At 36.4% G+C, this 16,567-nt stretch overlaps 1 protein-coding gene across 1 annotated transcript in view; it reads right to left on the reverse strand.

Moving 5' to 3' along the window:
* USP34 (ubiquitin specific peptidase 34) overlaps window positions 1-16,567 on the reverse strand; it is a gene marked incomplete at its 5' end in the record, with an annotated part of 85,731 nt that overhangs the window by 30,699 nt on the left and 38,465 nt on the right. The window contains 13 exon segments of the mRNA XM_008942970.1: window positions 37-190; window positions 770-942; window positions 1,922-2,016; window positions 2,661-2,738; window positions 2,836-2,892; window positions 2,981-3,127; window positions 4,539-4,604; window positions 5,584-5,747; window positions 10,851-11,034; window positions 13,229-13,349; window positions 13,450-13,505; window positions 14,337-14,441; window positions 15,676-15,828. Of these exon segments, the coding sequence (XP_008941218.1) occupies window positions 37-190; window positions 770-942; window positions 1,922-2,016; window positions 2,661-2,738; window positions 2,836-2,892; window positions 2,981-3,127; window positions 4,539-4,604; window positions 5,584-5,747; window positions 10,851-11,034; window positions 13,229-13,349; window positions 13,450-13,505; window positions 14,337-14,441; window positions 15,676-15,828 (1,553 nt within the window).

Below are 16,567 nucleotides of genomic sequence, written 5' to 3' on the forward strand. Positions count from 1 at the left end.
TAAACCAAGACATTTAAAATGTTTTGTGTAACTCACCACTTGTTGTTTTTGTACGCGTGGGGATTGACTATATCTCTGATAAAGCTGTAGTAATGGCCACCATCTGCTGTTCCCGTATGAACCGTTACGCCTATCAGATCATACTCATAACTTTCAGTTTCTTTCAAATAGTCACCATCTTCCTTAAAACCTGAAATAATACAGTATTTCACAGTTATTTCCTAAACACCTGAGCTTCAACATTAGTGTGTCCTACGCACATGGAGTTACACTTTATAGTTTTCAGCACTGCACAGTGACAGCCAGAAATTCAACATCCAGAACAATCAGCACACATCCCAACTCTACTGAAAGAGTCATAGTTCTTTTTGTAAAACATGAGTACTGAAAAGGACTAATAACTAAGTTATTCCAAGTTAGCACATCTGATTTATGATGGTAGTTAGTCAGCTGTCTGCTGAAGTTCAAGTATTACTCTGCAAAATCAAAACAGGCCATCAACAAACTTTATGTATTTGTGATGTGTCTCATACTTCAAAAACACATTTAAGAATAATTCAAATTAAACAATGTGTAAAAAAAATAATTGGCTGTTTTTTTCTCATATTAAATAGAATGTGTGACTTTGGAAATATAGCTTGATGAAAATTATGTTTGATTTTATTTCCTGAAAAAGAAAATCTCTAACTGTTGGTTTATGCTATGGATACAGAAAGTGGGACGCAGATGGAAGAGGCAAAGCTTGCTGGGTCCACTTTATGAAGCATACCTTCTTTTCTGTCATTTTTTCCCATGAGGAAATCCTCAGTGTAAGGTGTCATATCCAAACGTAAAGGGAATGAAAAATGTGTATTGACTTTCTCCTTCATCATGGTTACCATATTAAATGTATATCTCATTGTGTTGAAGCTTAAGATACGAGGTAGTTTCTTAAAACATGCCCTGAAGAATGAGAAATAATCATGATTTACCAAAAGCATAGTAGGCTGAATTGTATTTTCACAAAGATTTTAAACACATTTCTTTCAAAGATAAAATCAGAAATCTGTTGCTAAGTCATACAAATATAAAATCCAGCTCTTGTAACACCCTAAGAGCAGGGGAGGCCAACTGGCAGCAGAAAGGTCAAATGTAGCCCATGGAACATCTCCATTTAGCCTATCATCTTGCCTTGGAAGAGACATCACATGCACTCATCTGGCAGGAATGGCAGTATTCTTAACATGGTTCTGTACAATGAGTCATCAATGACTTTAACAATGCCAATCCCCTCAGTACTGCCTCGTAACTGACAAGTTCCAATGCAGAATGTTTCTTTTTTCTCAAACTTCACAATGATGATTCTGAAGTAGGTTAGATACACTTTCACCCATGTCATACCACCCAGCTACAAAAACAACTATGAGGTTTTTAATCTCTAAAAAAAGGAATTTATTAGTTGCAATATAAAGAAAATATCAAAATTTTATTTAGCTTTCTCTTTATTAGTGGGTGTTTTAGATTATGGAAACACTGTTAAATCTACCATGTCTAATTAAGAAATGTGGAGTTATGTACAAAACCAATTACTCTGCATAATGAACACAAGTACTGAACAACCTCTGAAAGAATTTACTCTTTTAAAAACCAGAGAAGTAACAGATTTCAAAAAGTCCTAATTTCTACAGATTTCTTTTAAAAAAAGTCATAAACATTTTACTAAGTGATCTTTTGCTGAGACACTATCATCATCTTTTTGGAAATTTGCTTTCTTATTTACATGCTTATTGGCACAGGGACCACATCCTCATAGGTGCACACAGCAGCAAACTGAATGAAACCACAGACCTCTTTCATCTAAAGGATTTCTTTTATTCTAATAGTACTTTCAGTAATTTCTTAAAAAGAAACATTAAGAATGTTAATTTCTTCTTAATCATACCTTTTTTCAGCCCGCACTTTCTTCCCACAATGAGAACATGTATACATGTTGTCACCTTCCAAGGTATCTTTAATAGTTACTTCATCAAGAGATTCCTACATATAATAAAAAAAGAGAGAAGGAGCTAAGATATTTGTATCTTGTGCTTGCATGGCCAGCTTTACAAACCCCTCTTTCAATCTTACAGTAAGTTTAATTAACATTTCTGTGAGTTATGAAAGTAAAGGTGGTCAAAGTCACCAAAATCTGCAAGCAGAGCATGACCCTGAACTAAGAGTCTGTCAGGAAAACCAGTTCTTAGCCCAAACACAAAATCAAAGAACCAGTTCAGAAAAATGATACTCAATATTCCAAGCTGTACCAAAGAATTCAAGTACTTTAAATACAAATTCAAAATGTGAGGATTAACAGTTGAACTTGAAAACCTAAAGTTATGCTGGTGTAAGTTTTAAACTAATAAGCAGTAGTACTCGTACACCTAAAATCTTTTGACATTTTCACTTCTCTCTTATAAAAAATGGCCATAACATTTTTAAAACACAGAAGTGAGTACATAGTGATTACTGATGGGAATACAATCTTCAGTCAATTCCAAATAGCACCAGCTGAGAGCATGTTGTATTGAAAAGACACGAACAATTCCTCTAAATTACCTGGTAATATCAACCCAGAAATACACCTCACTGCACCCACAAGTAACTGTGATCCAAGCTACACCTCTCAGCTTGGCATTACTTACATAAATATTCTTCATATCTGCCACCTGGCATCTTACTGTATAGAACTCTTCTGCAGTCTGACTTACATGCTCACAGTCCTAAATCACACCGAGCAAAGAGAAAAACAATGAAATAAATGTTTTGAGAAGTTTAAAAAAAATCTTTAGAGGACAAGGATATGGACAGGAAACTTACCAAAGACACAACATTGTTTGTGATAACACCTCCAAACAAACTTTTCACTGTATTTTTCTGTGAATGAATGAAGAAATTCTGTCAAGGGAATTTGAGCAACTCTGTAAGCTTTCAACCTCCCTCTTGCTCCCTCTTAGCAACTCACCAGTTCTGGAGACATTTCTTCTATTTTTGTTATTAGGTCAGTGAAGAACTCGGTCATATCTTTCTGCTCTCCAGTGTTCAGTGGCTGCTTATCCATAGTATAGGTTTTACAGAAAGGCCTTGGATTGTATGCCTTGCATTCACTTTCCTTTAGGTAAAAAGTACCAAGCAAAACAAATCAACACAAATCTTTGTCTTTTGAAGTTACACAGATGCACCAAACGCATGTACAGGAATGTCTATTAAAAAAGGACACACTTTTACATACAGTATCTCCATATACCTATACAGCAACAAAGTTAAAGGCTTAAATGCTTCTGATGAAATGTAAAGTGTTTTTTAACTAACTGGTTATCATTATTATGATATTAATTATTGTATCAGTCATAAAATAATATTAAATAATATTTAATAAGACAATAAAAAGAACCCTTGAAAGAACTTGGCTGAAGATGTGATACATCCAGTACCAGTTTGTCTGCTCAGATACAAAGCATACTGTGAGGAACCTCTGCCTGTATTTCTGGACACTACCAACTTAAATCTTGACAAGTCCTTAATTCTCTTTTAGACTTCTCTATGGTGTAAAACTGTACCATTGAGTTCTCAGTTGCATGTGTTGAGCCAGAGAAAAGAATCTGCAGTACAAAGCAATTCTTCAGAATAAATCCCCCATTCCACTGCCTTGCACACCAGGAATTCAGAACTTATTTACAGCAGAAGGAACTTTGTTCTTGTACACAACAATACACATACATTTTTCTTTTAAGCATGTGCAGCAAGACAGTGCTTCCTGTAAATATTACCTTTAGTGGAATAAAGTCAGTATTCAAGGTTTAATAAGGGTAAATCTTCGTATGATTTTATGTTCCTATATTATTTTATCCTTATGTAAATACCTAGATGTATTTTTTCTATGATTCATGGCAGACACTACATACCTAAATTCCTTTCCTCTGTTTGTCTTCAAACTGGGTATGAACTTCTTTTACAAAAGCCAATGCCAAGAACAAAACCACTCAGCTACTCTCAGTTGTCTTTTCATTAGTTCACTATTTCAGAAATATTTTGACAACTATTTTAACAACAGCGAACATCTAGAAACAGCCTGAAATTTGTTACTCAGGCTCTGGAATTTCAGAATTTTAGTTGCTTATGAACGTTTTATTTCAGTGGATTAACCTTTGAAACACTGGAACCTGATGTTCCCATATATTTGCGTCACCAATATTTTTTAAGAACACAGCAGACAGTCCCTAACATTTGAGAGCTGGCACTTGCTCATTATAGTTGGTGCCCAATATCAAACCCAATCTCAGATGAAGATTTACACTCCCTCCTCATGAAACCTGTTATGCCAATCTTTGCTTAGCTGATCTGCTGAGTAACAGCTTTAAAGTGGGTAATAAGTATTTCAGTTAAGACATTCATTTACAAAACTTAGGCACAACTCGACTTAAGCTGCCTAGAACTTGCATGTGGAAGAGTAACTACATTTTTGTTGCTTTCCCCACCCCTCAAAATAGGCTACTTTATAAAATATCCTCTTTTGCACCTACCATCAAGTATGTAAACATTTTCTGGAGTTCTAGTAGAGTGGTCTTGTGTTTCATATCTTCAGAATACTAAAAGAAATTAATAAAAGAAGACTTTATCTTTTTGCTTATAATTTTGAAAAAACAGCTCTTGTAAAGATGAAACAATCATCTTTATAAAATAAAAAACCCAAACACTATATTCTGGACAATTAAGGAAAATGATTGTGTACAAGAACACACAGTACACCATTTTACACACATATATAAAGCACTACCTACCTGTTTTTTGGCATGTGTTAATATTAAACCTAAGTAAAAAAATAACTGCTTTCTAAAAATTTACTGCAGCTAGGAGCTTTTGAGAATGAATTATAAAAGACTGTAGTAATTATTATTTTTTTTTTTTAATTTGCAGATTTTGAGGGAGTTCTAATCAACCCTTTATATAAAGCATATATAAACCCTCTATATAAAGCATTTCACATGCAGACACATGTAGCCTTCACATCCTTTCATAGCATCCTTCTTTTATTAGTTTTTATTTATAAATAGCTAATTCTAGATGAAGTTAAGTGACAGCTACCAGTAACTTAATGATAAGAAAAAATGAGGTCACTGACAGGGTGTTTCACAGATTATATACTCCCTGCTAATATCAGGGACCAAAATGAAGCTCTCTCTTTTACAATAAATAGCTAGAAGCAGTAACAGTATTTCTGGAAGTTAACCAATGTACAATAATTTACAAGACTTGCTGTACTTCTGGTAGCATGAGATACATGCTCTGGGAATTAATAAATATTTGAGAAGAATGAGATTTATTCTAACAAAATGACAAATTAGGAGATAAGAAACAACAGACAACTCACACAAACCCAGACTTGAATAAATCTAGTTGAGAGCAACAGAATTATGAGTTTGAGAACATTAGAAATGTTCTACATTGCTGCAGAACAAATATATTTAAGAAGAACCAACTCTTCACTTCAGGTGTCAGCAAAAGAGTCGAACTGGAAAAAAGCTGACTAAATGCTCAGATTCAGGCAGGCCAGAGCCCAGAGCATACCTTTGCAGTGAAGATTGCTTGTCTGGCCTCCGGTATCATGTAGAGCTGCTGAATAGTGGATGCCAAGTAACATGTTGCTCCAAGATTAGTTAGACCTACAAATCTACACTCAGCACGAACGTCATCATGTGGCCAATAATCCCACTTGTAGGGTGCATGGGAAGCTGTGAAAACACCAATCATGCAGGGAAAAAAAAATCAATTCCAAACACAACTTCCAAAACCATAAATACAATTAAAAGCTTCATGCTTACATTAATAAAATGCACCCTGGTGATGCATTCTGCATTGAGACATCTGAGTCAGACTGTACCTGCTCTTGAAGAAAATGCACTGTAGGGACATCAGGAACATCACTTAGGTACTTAGAGCCTTTCTAGATGCTGCACTGCTTTGGGCTGTAACAGATTTGCTGTACTCTCCAAGTCACTACTCATGGCAAGTACCACCTCTCACACTGGTTCTAGTGGTAGTATTACACATGGTCCTCCAGCCTCTACCTTCAGACTGAAGTTTGGTAAAAAACTATACTGTTTTCATCACCAAGAACATCCATAAATTCTAAACGTTGGCTGCTATGTGTTTTTTATACATAAGAAAAACATAAGATACATATTTTCATACATAAGAAGGGTTTTCTTTATATAATACAAAGCCAACCATAGCTCGCTCTCAACAGCTGCACTGCCTAAACTCCTGAGAACCTGCTTTTAACTGGTAGCATACAACACCTGAAAGCTCCCAAATGTACACCAAGCATTCCCCAGCACAAAAATTACTTGCCATTTATACTACCCATTCCCACACAGCCTGGTGTCACATTGGAAGAAAGTGAAGCAGAGTCCCTGCACCCAGAGACCCAAGTCAAGGAGCCTTCCCCTTCACATCACAAAACACAGATTTGGTATCAGACATAAGCACACATAAAGCAAGACCTTTCTTTTCAGAAGAGAAGCTGGTTTCAGAATGACATCTACTATAAAGGATGCCAGACCAGCAAAAGATCTTTTTGACCAGTACAAAAGATGGATGGATGCTGATAAGAGATTAGACACAAAAGTGCAGTGAAATAAGCTGGTTGGCTATACACAAGCTTGAATAAACTTGGGAACGGTTTTTATAGGAAAAGAAAGAATGTTTTTTACTGACCCTCAAAGCCATATATACCACAGAAATCTGCAATCTACAAGAAAAATAGGGGTAAGCAACAAACGAATTACCTAGAGAACCAGATTGAAAAGACATTTTCTTTTCCTGTAAGTTTTCTATTCTTCAATTTCATACCAGACGCAGCAATCTATTTCTCACACAGCGTGGCACTAGACAAGCTGGGCAAGTCTGACAGACTCCTCTTAATAAGTCTTGTTCTGATATGGCTGCCAAGAAATCGGAAGAATAGGAAAGTTCTCCTCAGCTGCCAGTCAAGAAGATGGTAACCAGACTAGACAAACCATTTGTAAGTGATTAGTACTGCTTCTAGACACTGACAGGCTTCTCTTTCTAGCACCCCACGCAGGAGAATGGCATGAGGAATTAATCATTTGAGCTGCAAAGGCAACTAGAGGATATAAGCACTAAATTACAGAGGAACTAATCCAGTGCCCAAAGAATCTCCTGTGGTATTTAACAAGTTTGACATGGAAACTTGCAATACATCTAGCTTGGCTAGTCATCCCCAAGAGTATCATCCAAAAAAGTTGAATGTCCTACAAATAATTCAGCACTGCTATCGAAGTGTATGTTCAGATATATAGAAAAGCAAAAAAGCAGCCTGGAATTATTTTACAATCCACAAAACCTACGTGGGTTCAAGATTTAAATTTTAAATCCTTAGCTATCTTGTCAAAGATTAAAGGCTCATTAAGGATTCTTCTCAATTCATACTACTAGCTAAAATTCAGGAAACTATTTGGCATCCTCTGAAGAGATTCTCACATCTTCAGAGACCAGACCCACAAGATGTTTTGTTGCACAACAAATAATTTTTGTAATCTTCATTTGGCATTGGCATCAAAACAAGTAATAGCCCTGCAGCTTCAAGTAGGGATGGAAGGAGTTTCAGTTCTCCTGTTTCAACAAATCTCAGTAGCATGACCTCATGTTACCTGGTTACATTGGGCTGATCAGCCAGTTGAAACAAAGCTCTCCTCAAACTTTAACCTTCTAGACAAAGTAATTAGCATGGCAGAACAACACAGAATTCCCTCCCTTAACTGAAATCCTTAAATGGCAACATCTTAACTCACCCCTTCTGATGTAAGGGCTATCACTCTGCTTATAGCTCATCAAGTTGTAATTACAGAGGAATTACGCGACTTCTTTCTACCTCATGAGAACGCAGTTGGGAGAAACTTCCTCCTACCTCAACCTGACAAAGGGCTTTCAGAAATCTGACAAGGAATTTCTCAGGAAGATCCTGTTTTCTCCACCCTGAGATTTTTAAGTTTCTGTCTTCAATTTTATAATCAAAGCTTTCCTTCTTCCGTACAGATCTTAAGTAGAAAGGTAAATTTGAGCCTCGTTTATGTCTATCATCTTTATTCCTCTCTGCCATTACAGAAACTGGCCTTTTCTTAGGAAGAGATAGAGAAACTTGTAACCAAACTTCCAATAGTCATGTTCTACTTTAAGTAAAAGGCAGCTGATCTTGTTTCCCTCCTTTGAACTGAATGCTTTCATTAGTCTTGGTCTTTAAAGAAAGCTGAACTCCAAAACACTGCAAGAAATTTTATGAACAACAGAGGGTATCTAAATCTTCTCTTTAGTAAGATCAGAGTCCACATGAAATAGCCCTCCCTGTTGAGAAAAGCCAGGAGAAAAATCAGCTGACATCAGCCACTTAGCAGTTAATTTCACTTGCTGAAAATGCATGAAGGCATCTACAAGTCTTCACTTGAAAACACCAGAACTGTTAAGTGGAAAAAAGCACTCAAGTCATTCTCCTCTTCCAGCCATCAGTGGAGGGACCTGTATTAGTGGAAACTTCAAAGAAAAATGCTGCTGCAGTTAAAACTTTACTACAACTATTTTAGGTTATTCCTGTTAGTCTAAGTCTGAAGATTCGTATGCAGTTGTAACATTTTAATGAGACTGCCAGAACAGAGTATTTTTTTTTGTCCCAAGGAAAATATGCTAGACATCCTTTAGTAAGATGTTTTCTTTTTTAAAATCTTACTTTATTTTGCTGCATTAAATGAAAGCCATCACTTTAAGAGCATCCTGACTTCAATCAGTTAGGAGTGTGGGAAAAAAATGGTACAACAGCAGAGACAGCAACTGGTGAGTCTAGAGAACCACAATGGTAAGACTGCCAGAATCAAAAATTTCTCCAACTCAACTAAAACATCACAACCAAAAGACAGGATAGAAATTTAGATTTTCCTCAATATCGCTCTTAAGGAGAGCAGAGAGACAGGGTTAAGACAAAGAGTTTTAAAGACTAATAAGATTACAGAGATAAGCAAAGTGGAAAAAAATCCAGGTTTAAGAATCTTTGGATCACCTCAGTGGAATAAGATGGCTTGAAACAAATGAGGTATCAGAAGTCCTGTGTCAGTTGCACATCAGAAAGAGACAACGGCGCTCTGCCAGTTATAATAAAATCAACATTCATGGGACTGAGCTATACTGAATATGGAGCAGGAGCACAGACCAGATGGCACTGGAGAACTCGGGGAAGAACAAACAATTTAGAGAAGAGTATCTGGAAGAAAGTAACAACTGTGGTAAATGTTATGGAAAACTTCAGCACCCAGGAATTACTGGGATTCAGAGTGAGAAAAACACGAACTGTAAAACAATGGATGACTGCACCTGGAGAGACACTCAGCAGCAGCAGATCTTGTACTCACAACAAACAGAAGTGTCCCATATTTTCAAAAAACATACTTTATAACATTCTCCCTGAACACAGGAGACTTTGGAGGCTTTTTGGAAGGCCCCTGGCATATGAGTACAGGACACAAAACATTGCCAGATTTCTCTTTTGCTTCCTGAGTTGTAAGGCACGAAATCAATTCCACAGATTGTAATAAATTACAGATCCTCAGTTTACAGGAATTTAAGCTGGGCATGTGAAAGGAAAGCTGCCAAGCTATAAACAGCGTAATGAGAATTTGCAAATCAGAGCTAAAATATTAACTTCAAATATTGGTAATTTACACATTATACATAGGAATTGTCCTTCCCAAACAGAGGAAGCATGAAAGCCAGGAGGCATAACAAGACTGTATTAGCACTGTATGCAGACCTCTGGGTACAGGCTGAAGTCAGCTACAAAGACATTAGAGATGTCAAATACATGGCAGTGCTGTTAACAGCAAATACATCCACATTAACTCAGTGTGGTTTATGTATAAACATACCGTGTTTCTTTATGTTAGAAAGGGAAAAGAAATTAAAATCCAGCACAAGCTTCCCACAGATGTAAAATCCACTTTCACAATGTTAATAGATAACATGCTTATCTATTGTATGTGTCGGTGTCATTTAACAGGAACACAGACTTTAAATAACCCATGTTTAAGAACATAAGATCTGAAAATTATACATGGTATTAAATCCACTCATTTGCTAGGTGAGCATTAGTCTACATGTGCCTTGAAGTACCTAGACCTATAAAGTGGTGTTTTAAGAGCTATTGTTAACAGCAACAATGTCTTATTTCAGTACTATTTTGGAAAGTGAAACTATTCAATTTAAGTCCCAAAATATTCTGTGTCACCTTTGCATTTCTCTGGTTTTACCTCTGCATTCTTAACAGACAGTTATTTTCAGGAAGTGATGAGATACAGACACCTCTGTATCTTGTAACCAAACTTCCAATAGTCACATTCTACTTTAAGTAAAAAGCAGCTGATGTTGTTTCCCTCCTTTGAACTGAATGCTTTCATTAGTCTTGGTCTTTAAAGAAAGCTGAACTCCAAAACACTGCAAGAAATTTTATGAACAACAGAGGGTATCTAAATCTTCTCTTTAGTAAGATCAGAGTCCACATGAAATAGCCCTCCCTGTTGAGAAAAGCCAGGAGGAAATTTCAGGAGGAAAGGGAGCCTCCATGATTGCAGTATTGCTCTCAGTGGTGGCCAACCATCCCCATCACAAACACACAGACTTCAGGCTGGGAGTCTGTAGTACAAGCACACTCTTATTTTCTTTACCAAACTTCAGAGACAAAAATTCAAAACAAAACCAAAAGGGACAGAAAATGCAAATGGACTAGTTTTCCACAAGTTGCTCAACAGCTACATGTGAATAAAGGTTCTTACACTGCATATGTTGTGCCATAACCCAGTTGTGGAGCAGCCTGTAGTTTTCCACGGATCCTTTCACCATTTCTACCAACAAGTCGTAAGCAGCAGCCCTTGAAGAATGTGACTTGCATTTTGGCTGTTGTCTGTCTTTCAAACTTGGCAGCAAGAACAGAAGATTGAAGATGTCTCTCAGAAACTCCTGTAGAACAGTTGAATCAGCACATTTAGCACTTTGAACACGTTCTTAAGACAAGTCACGTAGGAACAATCTTCTAAAAACTTCTATGGGCTTGCTAGACCTCTGTCATCTACAGAACTTTCTGGCTTGTATACAAGCTCTGAATTCCAAACACCAAAACCTTTATACTATGTTAAGTATTACAGCCTCTCGAAAAGAATGACACATTATGCTTGATTCATGATTGACAATTTCATTTGAGAAATCACACGTTTTTAGTAACTTTAAGACTAGCTTCTCCTAGTGAAAGTCTAGGAGCACATAACCCTAATCACTGTACTTGTTCTGAATTTCTAAGTGTATTTTTGAATTGTTTCATGTTTGGAATATTAACTGAACTAGAAAAGGCACAAAGCATAGCTGTACCAAGTCAGGTTGCCTTTGGATGATCAATATGTATTACACACTTATTGATCCCTGCCATCCCAAATGAATACACTAAAAAAAGATATGGATCTGCCTGAACTACTTTCTACTTAGTGAATTTAATTCAGTAAAATTAAACCAAAAGCACAATATTAAAAGGAGACCATGAAAGAAGAAATTGAGCAGAATTTATAAAGCAGTATTTCAACACATTCCCTTACACAACCAGCAATTCACATGCATGCTTTATGTCTAGGGATGACAACATGATCTGTAGCTTCTGTAAAATGTCTGCAGTCTTAGCAAACTGTATTTAATCATCAGATCTTAGTAGTAGTGCATCATTTTAGTTGCCTATACAATCAGACAATAAATCCTGTAGAGATAGAGTATTTTGATGGCTTTTTTTCACTTCAAAAATACCTTCTTGAATATTTTTTAAGGAGAGAATTCTGCCCCCACTTCTAGAGCACAGGTTACCAATCCAGCTACTGTACTCCATTCTACTATTTTCTACAAAGTAATTTAAAAAATGTTCTTCCTGTATTTGCCCTTTCAGGTATATTCAGTTAAGAATTCTTTCAATGGTAACAGGCAGATTCTGCTGTTAAATCTAACTAAATTCTTGGTATTGCTAAAAATGGCCTTCTGCAGAGCACACAGCAAAAGCACCAGAAAAAGCACTGTTTCAGTGTGCAGGGAAATTCCTGGAGTCTTTATATAAAAATCTTACAACCAGGGTCATATGTTCATAGCTGAATAATATGGAGAGGTTTTTCTCCTGGCCAATACAGTCTTGAATATACACAGAATTAAAAAAAACTAACACCAGATCATGACTTAGTCTCAGAAAAGGTACTAAATCTCTTTCTCTCAGCTAAAGCAAATACTTTTGGAGATGCTCATTGTGGATGCTGCTCTGTTCACAACCATTCATTTTTCAAATCAAATTTCTGGCCTGCCTGTGGCTTTCTATGCACGTACAACATACTTTAGGATTCTGTGTAGTATCACTCCTCCTTACTTAAGCCTCCCTTTTTTTTTTTTCCCCTTATATTTTTCATATACCCAAGCTACATAAACCTGATCTCTACATACCTCTTCTATTATAATTTCTACATCATTCTCCCTACCATACTCTGGTAATCAAATTCCTGCTCTAACTAAATCTGCAAGCTCTCCATACTTTAAAACTTCACTACAAAGACCAATCATAAATACAGTTCAGCAGTTGAAGTTAGCTTTTAACCACAATTTATTTTCTTTTAGACAATGTGGCCCAGAAACACAAGAGTAGAATTTTTTTAGCAGCTTCCCCTGCACAGTCCCTCTCCCATCTAACAGCACAGGTGGAATGTAATATTCTTGTAATAGGTTGTCTGCCACTATGTAGATGCAGAGCTTAAAAGCTACTTTTAAATCACAGCTGTCTCAGGATGTGGTCAAAAAGAAGCTGTTGTTGATGCTGTTTAAACCACTTCTAAATACCAGATAAACACTAAAAACATTTAAAGATAATAAATGAAAATAAGTAAAATTTCTAGGATGTAAGAACTCTACCCTGAAATGAAATATAGTTATAAAAGGATGGGACTGAACGTTATGCTTTTAAATAAAAGAATGGTACTTGTGGTTTTATCCATCAACCTAAGGCTACAAATATGGTAATACCTTCATCTGTTGAGCTGTGTAATCAAAATGGGGGAAAAGAGGCGAAACAAAGGTGGTGTAGTAACAAAAGATGACACTGTTTTCATTTCTTCTTGGTCTTCCAGTGTCCTTTTCTTACCTGGCCTTCCCGAGAAAATTTAAAGGGTGGTTTGTGCTTAATGACGCTCGTTGCAAGACGAAGCAGCCCGGTAAGTCCGTCATCTTCTACATTACCATCCTGGTGGTCAAGGATTTCTCTGCTATACATACACATACACAGGAAAGAAAGGTTAAAACTCCATCCTGCTAACAAGAAATAGAATGCAATATTCAAGTGAAATTACTGTTAGCAAGCCTCACCTCCGAATGCAGTCAGCAAGATGTCTGGCTAGTGCATCTAAATCAAGGAGTGTCGTCTGATTAAAGAAAATGCAACATAAATGGAAATAATTATATACTTAATGAATTAAAACCTATAAGCCTAGTCTGAAACTAAGTATGTTTTGGATGAAACTTTGTTATTGCACACAGAAAATCTGGGACAATTAAAACTCATCTCTGAATCATGCTCACAACAGTATTTTAATAAAAAGTTCTTGCTTCAGCTGAGAACATCTGGAGTCAGGAGAGGACAAGATTTTTCCATTCTGCAGTGAGAAACTAGGATTAAGGCTTCATCTTCCCTCTCTTCCCACACTGCTGCCACAACACCGACAACAAACTAGAGAGATTTATGTAGGACCACTAGCCAGCACCAGCACTTAGAGAATTTGCCCACAAGGTAACTTGAACCCTTTAGAGATGTTTCCAAAGTGGTGATTAAGTTTTCTAACCCGTGCTAAGTGGCTGTGAACTGAAATTCTTTCCTCTTTCAAGCTTTATTCAAATACCTTTTTTTTTTTTATTACCTCTTCCTTAGACTGCATTGAAATTATCAACAGATAATCTCACAGATAACTACAGATAATCTCAATGTCTGTTATCTTCACCTAAATTCACCCTCTCTGTGTATCATACCTATTCTCCCTTCTTGACTCTACAGGTTCAGCATCTGAAGCTTTCTTTGGCCAAGAGCTACTAAATATACATTCAGAGAGCAGGGAATGCTGAGAGATGGCAAAGATCCAAGCGCTGCTCACAGCAGTTCACCATAGCTTAAGTAAAAATGTCTCATACTGAAGTAAAAGTGGTTGGAATACCCAAATTTATAAAAGTAAACCTTCATATGAATGCAAAGCAAAACCTACCTGACTTGCATCTTTGACATGTATGTTATCAATCAGTTTGCACAGCAGCCAAAAATATTCCTTGCAACCTGGTCGCAGCACTGTTTCCTCTTCATAATCCTCTATCTGTGAAAAGAAATTGCTTTTGTTCTAAAGTACAGCAGACAAAATAATGTGTATTAAAAAAAAAGTAGTAGACACAGTAACTGTTAGAAGAATATTACTTCTTCAAGCGCCTACCTAAAGGACAAGAACAATGTATTTTACAATAGTAACTGTGCATGTTCTATTTTTCTTCTGCAATATTTATTAGTTTTCTTGAAAGGCTGTCAGGATGATATGCCAGAGCCTTAAAGAAAATTTAGAATAGTATTGACTCCATCCTATCCACTGTGAATTGTAGAAATGTTCAGTATTAGACTAAAGACACAAGAAACTTTGAATTCAACATCAGTCAGTACAATTCTAATTCTAAACTCTTCTGAAAAAGCATGAAATTATATCAAATCTTCTGTAGATTGTTTTAATTTCAGTTGTATTTTTAATATCAACAGAATTTAAAATGAAAGCAGACTTAAATTGAATGAACCACTCTCACCTGAAATCAAATGCCACCCAGGGTCACAAGAATAACTGCCTGAGAGACCCCAAATCTAGGTTCATACTTCACAGCTCCACAAGTCCATACAAGCAATCCTTCAGATCTAGCTACAGCAGCTGAAGTCAGCACAGCCTCCCCAATATGCTTTGCTACCTCTACAATCCCTAACTGACTTCAGGCACAATCATCCAGGTTAGTTCAAACCACCTCTGTTAGCCTGCATACATTAACAGTGAGAACAACTCCTGAAGCAGCTCTGACAGCATCCAAAGAATCTCTTCTACTCAGTACAGTTGTGAGGGTGATAAAATTCCAACAGAAAAAGAAAAGCAACAATTGACTGGGGAACAGTAACATTCAGTCTCAACAACAGAAGGTACATATGTACACGTAAAACAAAATACTGATTTATTTATGGATTACCTACATTTAAAAGGGAAATTGAGGCATATATTGAAAACACAACTGTTATTCCCTAGTGATGTGTTATGTGGACACTAGAATTCCAGAACAAGAGCACTTCCTAAATGCTGTTCTGCATTTCTACTAGCACAGGCAGCTCTAAATTACTGTAGTGTCACAGCTTAACTACTTTTGTGATGTTTCTGGAAGCATCCAAACCAAAAGTATTATCTCAGGGTATCAGAAAAAGTATGTCAGACCCAATGGTAATATGTGCTATCATTTTTTCTTTTTATATTAACAAAGGTAAGTTTAAATAGATCTTTGATAACATCTTGTAATTTCTTAGATTCTCACCCGGATTGGTTTCAGAGCTTGAGCATCAGGGAGAAATTTTAACAAGGTGGATGCAGCCAGCAGCAGAAAGGAGCGATTAATGGAGTCTCCCCCATCCAGTCCAGAGAGAGACAACTTGTATAAACCATTGCAGGACTCATGGCGAACAGCAGTCTGTATGAAAAACAAAATAATTTAATGATTAAACACATTAGTTAGGAGATCTTTTGCTTTTGTTGACTTTTCTTTCATATGTACCTAAGTTCCTCTCATCTATCAGGATATCCAGGTGGAATATGCCTTTGTAAAGGCACATTACAAATAACATCCATTCAAATGTAGTCATTTTCTTCTTTCTTTTATTGTTAAGAAAAAAATCCATAAACTATCTCTAATCCAGCTTTGGAAGTCTGCACTCTTTCTTTACCATGGTTTTTGAATTGAGTGAAAATGTAAGTTTTTTTCTACACTTGAGTAATAAAGCAAGAGATAATTATCACATCATGTCCCTGCTGCAACTTTAAGCAACCACTAGTAAATACAAAAATTATCTGCTATGCAATTTTCAAGTTTTCCTTGGATGAGAAAAAATTACTTAAAGCTAGGCAAATATTCAGGAATAACAAACATTTTTATATCAGCTCAAATTCACCTTGTTTTGTGATAAAGCTGAAAAAATATAATAGGGTAAGTCTATTTAGACTAATCCACATTAAAGGATCATCCAGATCACTCAGAAATTTCAACAAACAGAAAAACTACCTTCAAACACAAGCCAAGAACAAAGATGGGAGTTTAAAAATTGGTTTGCAATCAACCACTAATGGGCCATCTTACATGGTATTTTAACAACAGCTGATTACTTAAGCAGGATTGCAAGTAACTGCATCAGATCCTGCCTACTTTCAGCAGG

The sequence above is a fragment of the Merops nubicus genome, unplaced genomic scaffold, assembly GCF_000691845.1.
Source record: "Merops nubicus isolate BGI_N331 unplaced genomic scaffold, ASM69184v1 scaffold8426, whole genome shotgun sequence".
NCBI classification, from domain to species: domain Eukaryota; kingdom Metazoa; phylum Chordata; class Aves; order Coraciiformes; family Meropidae; genus Merops; species Merops nubicus.